Source organism: Oncorhynchus tshawytscha, linkage group LG29 (assembly GCF_018296145.1).
Source record: "Oncorhynchus tshawytscha isolate Ot180627B linkage group LG29, Otsh_v2.0, whole genome shotgun sequence".
NCBI classification, from domain to species: domain Eukaryota; kingdom Metazoa; phylum Chordata; class Actinopteri; order Salmoniformes; family Salmonidae; genus Oncorhynchus; species Oncorhynchus tshawytscha.
The window spans coordinates 11,040,052-11,055,063 of record NC_056457.1 but is presented as its reverse complement, the minus strand read 5'-3'; the positions used below and the strand labels follow the sequence as shown (position 1 = coordinate 11,055,063).

Genomic DNA, 15,012 nt, shown 5'->3' with positions numbered 1-15,012 from the left:
AGCTAAACATTCTTCTCTGTTGCATCAGCCACATTGCTTACATTTGTTTGATGGATGCTAGTGGTTGTATTAATTTGGGATCTATCGCATCCCACTACTGTCCCAGACTATGTTTGGAATATTTATTTTTTACACAGAATAGAATAGGTCGACTTTTGTACTATGGGGGATAGTAGAATGACATAGGCTAGTGCTTTTGCTGTTCGTTAGGCCTAATCATCCTGTTAGCAGACGAAAAGTAAACGTGGACAGTTCTTTCAATATCTTCAATATGCACGTCGGAATTGGATAAGGACTCTTGCAGCTGCATCCCCGATGTGTCTGCCTTCACTTGTAGCCTGTGAGAAAGAGCTGATCACGTGATAGAGTCGCATCATGTTGTCCAACATTTTTCGAAGAACTACAGTTACATTAATAACTCTAAATTAAGCATATAGGAATAAATATGTATTTGGTAACCGCTGAACACAATAGCCGCATTCCTTCAAACAGTTTGGAGAAAATTGGCTTTCTATTTTATTCAGCTTTGTTAAATAGTATTCTTCATACTATAAAATAATGCCACGGAATTCTAAGCAAATCTTGTCTGCTAAATGAACTAGTGTAGCCCACAGCCATTTGGAATAGCCAGATCAGGACCTAACATAAGGACAACTTAGAGTTTGCTACTCTGTTCTTCTGAAACACACTACATTTTCTTCATATCATGCTTCTTTAGACCTGTCTAAAATAAATATTGGATTTATGGTGAAGGTGTAGGCTATATTACATGGATTTTTTTAGACTTTTTAAAATGTAGATGTTCCAAAGGTCTGCATCAGTGGCTTGTAGACTATGTGTGGAAGTCAGGAGATGCTAATATTTATGTTAATTAACAGGCAATTACCGTGAGACCGACAGTTATTTGCTAAAAAATCACCGTCTGACGAAATTTTGTGACTGCCACAGCCCTAGTGGACACCTGCTCATCGAACATCTCATTCCAAAATCATGGGCATTAATATTGAGTTGGTCTCCCCCTTTTCTGGTATAACAGCCTCCACTCTTCTGGGAAGGCTTTCTACGAGATGTTGGAACATTGCTGCAGGAACTTGCTTCCATTCAGCCACAAGAGATTTAAGGAGTTGGGCACTGATGTTGGGCGATTAGGCCTGGCTCGAAGGGGTTGAGGTCAGGGCTCTCTTCCACACCGATCTCGACGAACCACTTCTGTATGGACCTCGTTTTTTGCACGGGGGCATTGTCATGTTGAAATAGGAAAGGGCCTTCCTCAAACTGTTGCCACAAATTTGGAAGCACAGAATGGTCTAGAATGTCATTGTATGCTGTAGCGTTAAGATTTCCCTTCACTGGAACTAAGGGGCCTAGCCCGAACAGTCCCAGACCATTATTCCTCCTCCACCAAACTTTACAGTTGGCACTATGCATTGGGGCAGGTAGGGTTCTACAGGCAGTGATTCATCACTCCAGAGAACGTGTTTCCGCTGCTCCAGAGTCCAATGGTGGTGAGCTTTACACTACTCCAGCTGACGCTTGGCATTGCGCATGTTGATCTTAGATGCTCAGCTGCTCGGCTGTGGAAACCCATTTCATGAAGCTCCCGACAAACAGTTATTGTGCTGATATTGCTTCCAGAGCCAGTTTGCAACTCGGTAGTGAGTGTTGCAACCGAGGGTAGATTATTTTTTTCGCGCTACATGCTTCAGTACTCGGCGGTCCCGTTCTGTGAGCTTGTGTGGTCTACCACTCCGCAGCAGAGCTGTTGTTGCTCCTAGATGTTTCCACTTCACAATAAAAGCACTTACAGTTGCAGGGGCAGCTCTAGCAGGGCATAAATGTGACGAACTGACTTGTTGGAAATGTGGTACCCTATGACGGTGCCACGTTGAAAGTCACTGAGCTCTTCAGCAAGGCCATTCTACGGCCAATGTTTGTCTCTGGAGATTACGTGGCTGTGTGCTCTATTTTATACCCCTGTCAGCAACGGATGTGGCTGAAATAGCCGAATCCACTAATTTGAATGGGTGTCCACATACTTTTGTATATAAAAAGAAACAGTGATATCTATGTGAACTGCTCACAACCCTTACGTTACTGTAGGCAGAAAATGTAGAATGTACGGTGAACTCACCACGTCCAAAGAGAGGCCCCCTGTCAACCTGTGTTGCATCTGGCCAAACGAGAGCAGTGGCAGAACAATTAAGAGGCAGCCGGTGGCGTCTGTGGGTGGAGACTGGGCCGGGGATGGGGAAGGGGACAGGGGCCGGAGCGGGGGGCGACTAGACACCCACATATCACGCTTGACACATCAGCCTCGGGCCCTCAGGCTATCCTACACTAATGCTGTCCCACTTTCTGCCCCCTGTCCCACAGAGCTTCTGTTCCCCCCCCAATACTCTGCCTCCACATCGCCCACTCTCATAACGGTATCATAATAATGGATTACACTGCTACTGTGCAGCATCTATCATCCCAGAATCACAGAAAGTGCTCCAGTCTGCATAGGAGTCTATCTCACCTCAATCCCCAGCAATGTGAAGCAGGGTGCTAACCTCCAAATAAGGATTTATACAACTCACTATTAGTCAGGGGGTGACACGGTGAAAATGCAAAGTTCTGCAATGTTTTAACTATATAGATTCTATGGGCATAACAACAAACATGGTGAGGGGGGGGGGCAGAACCGACCCTCCATTCTCTCGAACAGAATTTCCACAGTACACAACATTCTCATAGTGCCGTCACGCTGTGGAGGGAGGGAAACGTACGGGATCGACTATTGCTTTGAAGCCCGTAACTCCATTTCCCAAGAAAAGAAGCATCACAATGTTATTTCACATCCTCAGATATGAAGGGGGGACGACGACACATAATAACTTCTCGATAGCCTGGATCTCGACTGCCCTATACCCCCCCCGCACCCCCTCCCCTGCACCCCCGCCTCCTCCACACACCCTTTTCTCTTCCCTCAATCTTTGGTTTCAAAGGAAGCGAATCAGCCAGAAGGACAGAAGGTTATGCATTAGTACTGGTCATTGCTCAAAGAACGAGCGCTATAAATAATAAAGGGTTTGTGAAGGACACATGGGCTTGGATGGATCTCTGGTTCACACCACACAAGTCAAAGACAACATTGTAATTTCCATTCCCTGCTTCAATTATTTCCAAACATCAACGACCGTGTCAACGCCAAGGAGCTGTGACGTTTCTTTGTTAGTCCAACATGAAGAGCTTTTTGATATTGTTTATGGAAACTAGACTATGCAATACATATTTCTTTGAAAAGTATTATTTCCTCCAGAGTATGGTGAGAACAGAATAAAGTGTATTATAGTATTCATTATATTTCCTTTGCCACTGGCAAAGTGCCCTCAATGTAATTTGCTTTACAATATTCCTTTGTACAGCAACGCAAAGGTTAACAATTCATTTCTACTATATCTGCACAATATCGTCAACAGATCATAATGTCAGTCACTTTGAAGTGCTCAGTGTCACTATGAATGCAATCTACATGACTGGGATTTTTACGTGTAAAACAGATGACCTTCTCTCTATGTCCATCTCCATCTTCCTTATTTCCTCCTTGTTCCTCAATGCTATCTGATCTGTGATGGTAGAGATAGCGAAGATAGCCCACGGGAACTCCGGGCGCATTAGAGAATGTATTACACCTGCTTTATAGGCATGCAGCTGAAATCCTCCCAATGAGATCAACCTCCTGGAGAGAAAGAGAGAGAGAGAGAGAGAGAGAGAGAGTCCTACTCCCTTTCTTCCTCTCCTTTATCCTAGTCTCTTTAACTTTACTGAGCTGGTCCCATTCACACACTGTCTCTACCACTTCATTACTTAACCCCAGCACAGCAGAACATTACAGGCCTCTTTGCATTAACAAGCAGCCAAACCCCCCCCTCCCTCCAGTCACTCGCCCTGCTCACTAAGCTGATTACACAAAAATAATAGGTGCGGGGGGCTGCCTGCACCAGTGTGTGTCTTTGTGTTTATGCAGAAGAGTGAAAGGCAGGTTGAAGGAGACAAGGGGATGAGGAAGTGGGAGATAAGTGAGTGGAGGTATGAAATGCAATACATGCTGATCCTAATAAAATAAAAAAGTTCCTTCCTGGTGATAACCATATTTTTATACAGGCGTATCAACTACCACTTCGGTAATCCAAATAATTTAAATTATTTCAGTGAGGTACTGCACAGTAGCTGCCAGAGTGCAAAAGAACATAAATATATTTTCTTATTAAGATGAATGAGTAACTGCTCTTACGAAATACAACAAATTAAGAGATGTAGGGTATTATACAGTAGTCTGTCTAGACCTTTTCTTGGAATGACCTCCAATCGCATACATCAATAGAAGATTCCTTTTTCTCTCCTCTTTTTAGTCTGTAGGTGACCTTTCTGAAAATGTTCCTCCATTTTGGCAGAATCGGTATAAGTGCAGGCCATTTCATGTAAACAGTAAGTGTATGAAATGAGTGGCCCTGTCGTTCCAGCCAGGCTCTATTTGACAGCATGATGATAGAAGCGTCACATCCTTGGGAGAGTAAATGCAAACTGACAAGAGATGAGCCTTTGGTTGCGGAATATAATACCCGAATTGTGCTCCGAGTGCCTTATTATCTTGTCTGCTGGTGTTTGAAAGGGGGAGATTTGCTTGAGAGGGGAAGACAGAAACTGTACACAGCCACGCCATCTCGCCCCCACGGGGGGAAAATAGCGTGGCTTCCTAACCACAGCTTTCGCAACCTAATGTCCATTTTTCCTAGGCAATAAATACATGTCATCAGGATGTTGTGGTGCCTCATGGCTTCTGCTAGCTGGAGTGGAAGGCTATTTGCACAGCCGTGAGAAATGAGCTTTTTAAAAAAACGTGTGAAACCATTTCACCAGTGAAGGGAGCATGGCTGGGTGTGTGGTAGACAAACATTACTCCCAATGACATTGTCTATCAGTGCTTCCTGAGCACTCAACCGAACCCGAGAACACCCAGAACGTGCACACCTTCACTTCAATCAACTTTTTTTGCAGCAGCAGCAGCAATCAGAAATTTGTACTTATCCACTTAAGTGTCAAAAAATCTATTAAAGCCAAAAGCAGCACTCTACTCTATACAAAACAGTTCATCACAAAATAACCTGGCTGAACCTGAACTCGCTCACTGTGTTGACGCCGTCAGAAAGAGTCACTGAATGTCATTCTCATACTCTTTCTGCTTTTTTCCCTCTGCTGCCTCTCAACCCACTATAGCTCATAGCCACCTAGGAGAATATAGGCGCTCTCAGCCATACAGTCTCCAAGGACATGCATGGATATTTTCAAAAGCATGGTGTGAAACCATATTGTGCAGGTTTTGACAAACGCCTCTATCATTGTGTACAGTGAGGTTGACCCAGCAGTATGATTTTAACAATGAGGATGCAACAATGCAGAACTGATTTTTCTTGCATGGGAGATTTTTTTTATGTCCAAGTGGAGATAAAGAGCTGGCAAACTGTACAATATCTACAAAATCAAAGAAACAGGATGATGAACCAAAGGGTCAAACTAAACCTAATTAAATAGAGCTCTTAAAAAGAAAAACTCTGGCTTCAAATGCACTTGTTAACCCGGCAGCATGACGACCTTTGACCTGTTCCTGTCTGTCAGGCAACCTGTTCCTGTCTGTCAGACAAACAAAGAAATTAGTTTAAATAAAGGGAAAGGGGGATACCTAGTCCGTTGCGCAACTGAATGCATCCAACTAAAATGTGTCTTCCACATTTAACCCAACCCGTCTGAATCAGAGATTTGTGTGTGGGGACTGGCTTAATCGACACCCACGTAATCGACACCCACGTAATCGACACCGGGAGCAGTTGTTGTTGGGGGTTGACTGCTTTGCTCAAGGGCAGAACGGCAGATTTCTCCACCTTGCTGGCTCTGGGACTTGAACCAGCGACCGTTCTTAACCACTATCCATCATGCATCTGACCAACGGGAACCTTACATTTCACATCATGATCAATTAACGTTCAGTAGAATGAATTACAATGGAAATATCTTCAGATTATACACATACTCGAAGGTCCCCACAGGAAAATGCTACTTCCGCATTCCCCGTAACTCTCAATACTCTACGCCCTCTTCAATCGCCATATTTGACCGTCGCAACTACAACCAGGAAATGGACCTCTTCAATAAACGAGGATGATGTTCAAAAATTCTTTTAGCTCAACCTTAATGTTTTAATAGTTAAACGTGATCACAGTTTAGTTGTACCATCTGATCGCTGCATGCCTGAATAGAAAGGGAAATGTTGGGCAACGCACCACGAAAGGTTTTGCACACTAAACCAATCTCCATAACCCTCTTTACAGGTGATCAACAATCAAATGGACATCACCTATCCACACATGATTGCAATTAATACATGTGCTTTTCTCAGTAAATGGTTGACTTAATCACTGTCTGGTTATTCATAAGGCCTGTCTTTAGCTTAGGTGACAGGGGACAATCGTCACATGTAGGTGTCACGCCCTGGTCTTAGTATTTTGTGTTTATATATTTATTTGGTCAGGCCAGGGTGTGACATGGGGTTATTTTGTGTTGTGTTGTGGTATTGGGGGTTTTAGTAGGTATTGGGATTGTGGCTGAGTAGGGGTGTCTAGCATAGTCTATGGCTGCCTGAGGTTCTCAATCAGAGTCAGGTGATTCTCGTTGTCTCTGATTGGGAACCATATTTAGGTAGCCTGGGTTTCACTGTGTGTTTGTGGGTGATTGTTCCTGTCTTAGTGTTTTGTATTTTCACCAGATAGGCTGTTTCGGTTTTCATTATTTAATTTCGTTAGTTTTGTAGTTTCTGCATGTATAGGTTTTCCTTCATTAAAATATATCATGAATCATCATCACGCTGCATTTTGGTCCGATCCTTGTTCTACCTCTTCGTCAGAGGAGGAGATAGAAGAGAGCCGTTACAGTAGGCTACATTGACCCCACCCACCAAAGTAACTATAAATTGTGCTGTTCTGGGTTAAATCATCAACGAACATTGTGAAGTGTTGCGTCACAAAAAGTTTGGAAGTCCATCAACAGCAAATAATATTGTGGATTTTGTCTAATATGTTAGGTTGGTGGCTTGGGACTTCTTAACCAAATCAAAAGTATCTGAAACGACTCATATTAGTAGCTTAATGACCATTATCCAGAAGGGGTTTGTTCACGGAGCTGAACTTACTATGATTCAGTACATAATGGAATCCTGAGTATAGTGCTGAGACACATGGACAATCATAGCTTGGCTAATAAACTGGGGTCAAAAATGTAACACAATCTTAAGAGTCAGGATTTCTCTCAACATCCCACAATTTTTTTTACTTGGACACATAAAACTACACAAGAATACATTGGAGAGGGAAACGCTGGAGCATTGGACATCCACATACATTATCAAACATTTAAACCACAACTTGGAGTCTTCATTATTTTTTTTTCTGATGAAGAAATTCAAAGTATAATCAATCTCCTTAATAAAACCTGCACATTTATAAAAGTTTGCTTCGGCCATCGTAAAGAGATACGTATCCATCCTTAACCTCGAGTACATGCCTCTGTAGTCTATGGCAAAGGGGACTAAAGGAGGCTGATAAGATAGCATGGAGTCTTCATACCTCACATACCTGTAACATAGGCTAAACATGCATAAACAAACGTGTGCACAAAGATACAGTACAACCTTGGCTTAACATTACACTTTTTCTTGTTTGTGAGCAGCAACCATCCTCCTGTCATCCACTTTGCCCTGTGGCCTGCAGTTAGGGGAGCAGTGCTGCTTCGTGAGAGGAGTTGAGCTACCTCTCTCTCTCTCTCTCTCTCTCTCTCCCTCTCTCTCTCCCTCTCTCTCTTCCTCTCTCCCTCCCTCCCTCTGTCCCTCTCTCTCTCCCTCTCTCTCTTCCTCCCTCCCTCTCTCCCTCTCTCCCTCCCTCATCTCCTGACTGTAGCGTTTGGCTGGAGCAAGGAGGCTGGGTAGCCTGGCAACCACATGTCCTGACTGCCTCTACGTTGTGCCAAGTCTCCCGGGAGGAGCAGTGGTTCTGAGGGCACACCCCAGGCACAGCCTATGGGCAGAGTCATGCCTTCCTCCATCAGCCCCACAAGAGACACCAACTCTGGCCAGTCACATATCAAGACATCCTCTACCAAAACACACCACCGTATTTATAACATTTACATAACTCTGTTATCATTTTGTAATTTATGTTAAATACAGTATTATAACAATAACAACGGCCGTTTAAGAAAAGTGCATTGCAATATGAAGGATGTCATTTCTCATTTAGGAAATATTTTTTATCATTGTAGTCTGTTCAGCAGAAATGGTCTATAATTGAATGTGTGTGTGTGTGTGAGAGAGAGAGATACAGAAATAAAGGGAGGGAGATAGAGAGAGAACAAACAAACATGGACTAATGGGCTTCAGCTGTTATCAGGAGTCTGAAGGTGAAGTGAAAGAAGGCTTGATGCTTATTACAGAGAATTGCAACAGTGTTGAGATGAATGAGCTACCTGTTACCCTAGTCTCTGTTTTGGAGAGCCTAGCCCTGGGATATCCTAAAAAATTCATTTGAATGACAGCTGGAGCTGTACACTGATCAGGACGTGAGGCTGTTTGGAGAACCTTCCCCCAAAATACTTCTCAGAAGTTCAGCCAAGTGGTGCTTTGTGGCAACAACAGAACACAACACTGCCAGGCTACACACTATCGTCCCCTTTGCACCACTCACGTGTCTAGTCCCAAAACACACAACCTGTACAGACACACAAAAACACACACCATACAGTACCTGGCTACTGTATGCTTTATCATAACGGGACAGCTGCCGTCTGATGAATTATTCATTTAGCAATAACCAACGCCTCTCTCGTCTTTTTATGTCCAATGTAACACGGCCTTGTTTATGATTGGTGTTCCAGGTAGACTGTTAGAGCAATTGCTCCTCTTGGGCACCAATGGTGTTGGAGGACGTCACCAGCAATGGGTCACTCCAGATGTTATCTGTACTAACGAGTGTAAGTGATTTCCTGCACTTGATCATTAGAATTCATCCAAAAGGAGATTATAGCCCTGATTATCCAGTGATTATTAGAAACTCAACTTGTTTTAACGTGATATATTTGTGTTTTTTGGCAGCAGGCAGCACACATAAATGAGAAAAGATAGCATCTCTTTTTTGCATTATCGTAATGCCTCCAAGTCTTAGTACTGAGTGCAGTACATCTGTGTAGTGGGTTGTAACACACGTGCTCAATGTTTTCTCTCAGGAAGCGCACCCCCTTCCCTTAACTAACACATATGGGGGAGAAAGTCACAATATTGCCAAATTAAAAAAAACATCATGACACGTAAAAGTAAATGAGATGTAAAAATGGTATGTATTGTTGTGCTGACAGTGTTTCAATAGAAAAGGAGTTAAGGTATTGTAGCTAAGTGCAGGCCAAATGCAGAATCCAAATGTTTTTTTAATATGTTTTGTGTGTATGTATGGTGAGTATAATACATCAATATTTTTCTGTTTTTCTGGTATAATCTGAGCTCGAGGTAGCCTACGCTCTGTTGCCACCTATAAACCCACATCAAACCTTACACATACATTACTGTAAGGCCAAATAGAATAATCTACAATTATGCCATATGATGACTGCATTCTTCTCGTCAGAGTCCGTGTGTACATAACTTGGTATTTGTTCTTTTGGTACTACTTTTTCATAGGATGTTTATGTTACAGAACAATGTGTCTTTTTTTTGTATTACTATAATACTGTCATTATTATGTTTATAATGTAGTACGTTAATATGAGTATGTATTTTCCTACCAATATAATCACGTATAAGTAGTACTGTAGTAGTTTGTATCAATATTATCTGGAAGACACAATTCAATTTGTTTTCTTTCATGAAAACATATTAAATCCATTATCTTGTAATTCCACAAGTTTGCATATCTCTTCAGACCACTAAAACCCTCTCTGCACACACCGACATTTACTGTAATTTGAAGGGGGGGGTTCATGGAATTTTAGTCAATAATCTTTTACACTGATGTCCATGGGCATTTTCAGAAATAGACGTATTACATCCTTAACGGCTGAGTACTGACTCATAACCTTAAAAGCATGTTCAGATGTGTACTAAGTCTAAAAGTACTGTACCATGAAATAGCCTTTGATGAAAGCACAGAGTAAAATGTGGTCTTAAATAGACCACATCATAGCCCCTCCCATCACCCACACCTGCAGCACAGTAGAACAAAAAAGTCAACTTTAGCCTCTCCACGGTTCTATTAGGTCATTTAATGAAAACAGTCTAATTGCAACACCTGAGAGAATTGGTAGAATAAGAAAAAAAGGAGGCCTATGTGGTGCCTTTTTAAAAAGCAGAAATGCATATCTTAGATCCGTATTACCCACATCAATTTTGGAATCGCTACATGTTTGTTTTTTTATTACACATAAATTTGATGGCACCAAACATTTACTGAGTGATCATTTGGTGTAAGTAAGGATTAGTGAGTGACTGAATGTGTTTGAATTATTTTTGTGACCGCATTGACTAAAAACTGAGTGCCAATTCTTCCATCAAAAAGGATCTGAGGAAAATCCAAACAAACAAGTTGAAATAATTGAGGTTGTGTACAAGCTTTACTTTGAGGCTGAATCTACATGTTACAGCAGTCAATATTAGACATAGTGTTATGACCTTTATGGTTTCATTATAAAACACGTTTTAATCTCATTAGACCTATTGATTCATTGTTATGACCTGGGATTAAATTAGACTGCCTGGATAAGTAAATTAGTTTAACTAAAAGCATATTAATTAACTTGATCACAACTGTAATTGAACCTGAACATGAAATGAATAAGAGAGATGGATAAATACATATTTTCTATCTGTTAAAATGACATCCATTTCTTTTCTAATTAGTATCTCTTAATATTCTAATTGTAGTATTTAAATGTAATTCCCTATAAGAACTATAGGCCATTTTCCAACAATTATTAATTTGACCATCATTTCAATGTCTAAATTGCTAATGTTATATTAAGTGATTTAAATGTGTTTACTGTATATACTTTTAATAAATATCAATTCATCTTCATACCGTTATTTGCCATTGGACTACAACAACAACAATTGTTAGTTGCTTACATAAGAATACATTGTGATCATCCACCACTGCAGAGATAATCAAGCACGAGCACATTTCACAAACCAAAACCAAAGCCAGAGATCCTCACCACTTGCTCAATTCATAGGCATTTTTTCCCCCTGATACAATATAGCCTAACATTCTCTCTAATTTTGCATATTTTGTCACAACTTTCACACTTTTCACTTTCACACAAGCAACAAAATATAAAACGCCACGTTCCAAGACATAGGCTGCGTTTACACAGGCAGCCCAATTCTGATTTATTTTCTCACTAATTGGTCTTTTCACCTGTCAGATCAGCTCTGAGAAAGATCTGATGTAAAAAGATCTGATGTGATTGGTCAAAAGACCAATTAGTGGAAAAATGAAAGAATTGGGCTGCCTGTGTAAACGCAGCCATATATGCTTATTTTCAAAGTTATGAAAGGAAGGGTCACTTGTCACAAATATTTTCGTCTGTCCTACCAATCTAATCTATGTAAACTATACAAACACTAATTCCTAAATGTGTATGCCTATGCCTAAAGGCACATTGCAACTCCAAGTGTGATATTTGAACAACTCCAAGTGTGATATTTGAATAATCACCTGATGGGGACTCTCACAACATTCTATTTGAAAATGTTACCACACCTAAACTTCTCAAGATAAACTTCTAAAGATAAATCAATTAATCAATGAGCACAAGACTCATAACAAAATACCAAACCGTTTATATATATATACTTATATTTATATATAAGTATATATATATACTTATATTTCCAGTGAAAAAAGTCATGATGAGATAATGAACATGTAAAACACCACATCATCTGAAAACTCACTTAAATAACTTGTCTTCTACCATACTACAACTCAGGCAACCAACCCTATTGCATCCACCTCTTCCCCGAATCCCTGCACCTCAACTTAGTTAGGTCTATCACAGTCTTCTAGCACCCGCTCCAGCAGCACCTGGTCTCTCGTGCCACAACCAGTCCCCGAAGGGAGAGGAGAGACCGAGAGCTGTCCTGTCCATGGACTCACCATAGAGCTTGTTGGGAATGTCCTCTCTGTCCCTGGCCTCGGAGGACAGGAGCAGGGACTCGTCGTTGAGCTCGCTATCTGGGGTGGCCGCTTTGTCCTCGGCCCGGAGTTCCGCCACGCTCATCTCGCTGCGCAGGGAGAGCAGCGGTTTGCTCAGCTGCCCTGTAATCATCGGATCGTGGAGGGAGCTGGGGAACCCAGGTGGGGAAAACAACAGAACAACGTGGTTAGATTTGCCTCGCAGCACACTACTCTACGCCGGCTTGTTCTCTCTGTCTACCCCCCTTCACTCTCCCATTCTCTCTATCCCGGTGTCTCCCCTCTATCGCTCACTCATCACTCTCTCTCCCGCCTTTCCCCTCCCTCTCTCGCTCTCTAGCGCTCGCTCTTGTATCTGAGACTGGTGCTGCTCCCGCTGATATTGCTGGCTGCAGCCTGCCCAGTGAAGAGCGGCTAAGGTTCGTATGGCTTTGCCATTATACCTTCCAGCCTTAAAGGTTCTCCACACTTCTCCAGGCTCGATAATATCAACAGAACAGACGTGTCACAAGTTCACCATTACACTCATCCTGTACACGCATACTGTACCTAGAAATTAAATTGCTAAAGATGTATCTGCTATTACAAACAAAAAAAAAAAACATCTATGTAGACATTTTATTCATTTCTCAAAGGTAAAGCCTGCACGATACTTTCAGTAAGAGCAAGAAGTCAAAGGTGTCCTTATTCTTCTGCATTAGTCAGAGGCAACCAGCGAACGATTAAGGCCTCTTCCAATCAAGAGCAGGAATAGATCACGGCATATCATAGGTCCTCCCCAAATTACGTTTTGAAATTCCAATGTCTCACATTTTTACAAAACACGAACCACCATAAACTGGAGGGAATTACAATGACTGTCAATGAATTATTAACAAAGTAATGTATCACGTAATGAAGTAACCTGGCTAATTACTGATGTGCAACTATCTAAAAGTGCACAAAATAAATAAACCATCAAAAAGCATACATACCTAAATGAAGCTCCACTAAATGACAAAAAAAGCGGAAAAGATTATCTTCTGAATGTCCAAAAAATCTGACAGAAACCAATTAAAACATGCTCGCCACCACAGAGCAGAGACCAGCTAGTGCATGATGCTTGCTACAAAACAGAAACAGCCTCCTCAACCTTGTTGCATCTGAATAGCCACTGTGGGTTCAAGCCTGAGGTTGCTTCCAAGACAAGCACTGGAGATGTCAACTCTACTTTCTCTCCTCCCTCTCTCTCTCTCTCTCTCTCTCTCTCTCCCTCTCTCTCTCTCTGCCTCTCCTGTGTCTCCTCTCCCTCGTGTCACCTCAGACTGTTCCCCCTCCCTCCTGCTCTGAGACACACAAAGAACCGCAGTAACACAGAGAGGTAAAACTCTGTCCCACTCACGCTGCCTTATTTATGGACAAGAACATTCAGTCTAAATGGGTTGGAGATGGGGACAGGTGACCAGCATGTATGGCAAGAGGGAAAGGGGGGTCAACCTTGCCCCTGCGCCAGTACACCACCACCCCCACTCCTGCCAGGGTGGTCGATGTTTTCCTGCCCAGAGGGGCTCTTTTAATGCGCTCATCAGAGGAATCGGGGGGGCTTTGATATGACATGATAATCTATGAAAATGTTCATCAATGGAAATAGTAGCTGTCATCCAAAGGCGAGCCGGCTGGTCAATACTCATATCCCTGGTAACAATGTCGCTTGTCATCAGGGCTTCATTGGTGGAGCACTTAAATATGGAACTCTGAGCATAAATGCACCTCTCTGCCTGGCGAGGTAAACACATTTTCCCCTCTGTCTGAGGCTGGTCTTACGCTCTCTCTGCATCCATTTGGGCCCACCCCCACCTCCCATCTCCTATCCTTTGAGTCGCTTGATAGGTCCACTGGAGGGCAAAATTAATACCTAATTGAATCTTGCAGTCATCAAAATAATCAATAGTTTTTTATTATTTATTCTTCACAGTCTGTCGGCTGTTTGAAAGCTCAGAGGGACAGCAGCAGGGAACGCGGGCGGTGCTGAAATTTCACAATGTAATTTTCACCGGGGCATGAGAGTTCGCAAGACAACATTTAAAATAGAATAAAAATGAAGGTAGTGCCTTTTGTTGGAATGTGGGAAAAATTAAGAGAAAGGGGAATCTTTCCCCCACCAGTTATGATGAGAAATAGAATAATAATCAATGGACGTTTAGATCAAGGCAGGGTCCAGATCTGTCCATCATTCCATTTCTTTCCCTTTTCCTCTTTTCATCATATAAGGAGTGTTGGTAATGCTGGCATTTCTCTTCCTGACAGACTCTAAACAAGTGGTGGTAATGAGATCACAGCTCTAATCATCAGTTCCACTGGCCTCTAAGTCTGCTGGAGGATAGGCACAGCATCGGTCTCTTCCTCCTTCATCCAGGGCTGTTAATTACATGATTAAAAAAGGGCTCTGGGTGCAGCTCTTTAGCCGAAGTGGGAATGGGTGTGTTTGGTGTGGGGGCTTAGGGGTGGAGTGGGGTGAGTAGGGGGGAGTGGGGTTGCCTTAGTCCCCATGGCCTCAGTGCAGGAACAGGGAAAAGCACTTGGCTTTCACCCCTCCGTCCCTCCCACTCCTCCGTCCCTCCCACCCCTCCGTCCCTCCCACTCCTCTGTCCCTCCCACTCCTCCGTCCCTCCCACTCCTCTGTCCCTCCCACCCCTCCGTCCCTCCCACTCCTCCGTCCCTACCCTCAGTGTCCATGAAAGAGGTGGTCAGCACAGAGCCCTCA

General features: G+C 42.6%; 1 protein-coding gene across 1 annotated transcript in view; it reads right to left on the bottom strand.

Annotated features, from left to right (window-relative positions):
* pou6f2 (POU class 6 homeobox 2) overlaps nucleotides 1-12,570 on the bottom strand; it is an 89,908-nt gene extending 77,338 nt beyond the window's left edge. The window contains exon 1 of the mRNA XM_042308911.1: nucleotides 12,231-12,570. Within this exon, the coding sequence (XP_042164845.1) occupies nucleotides 12,231-12,402 (172 nt within the window). The 5' untranslated portion in view covers nucleotides 12,403-12,570. The remainder of the gene's footprint in view (nucleotides 1-12,230) is intronic.
* Nucleotides 12,571-15,012: the final 2,442 nt, after the last annotated feature.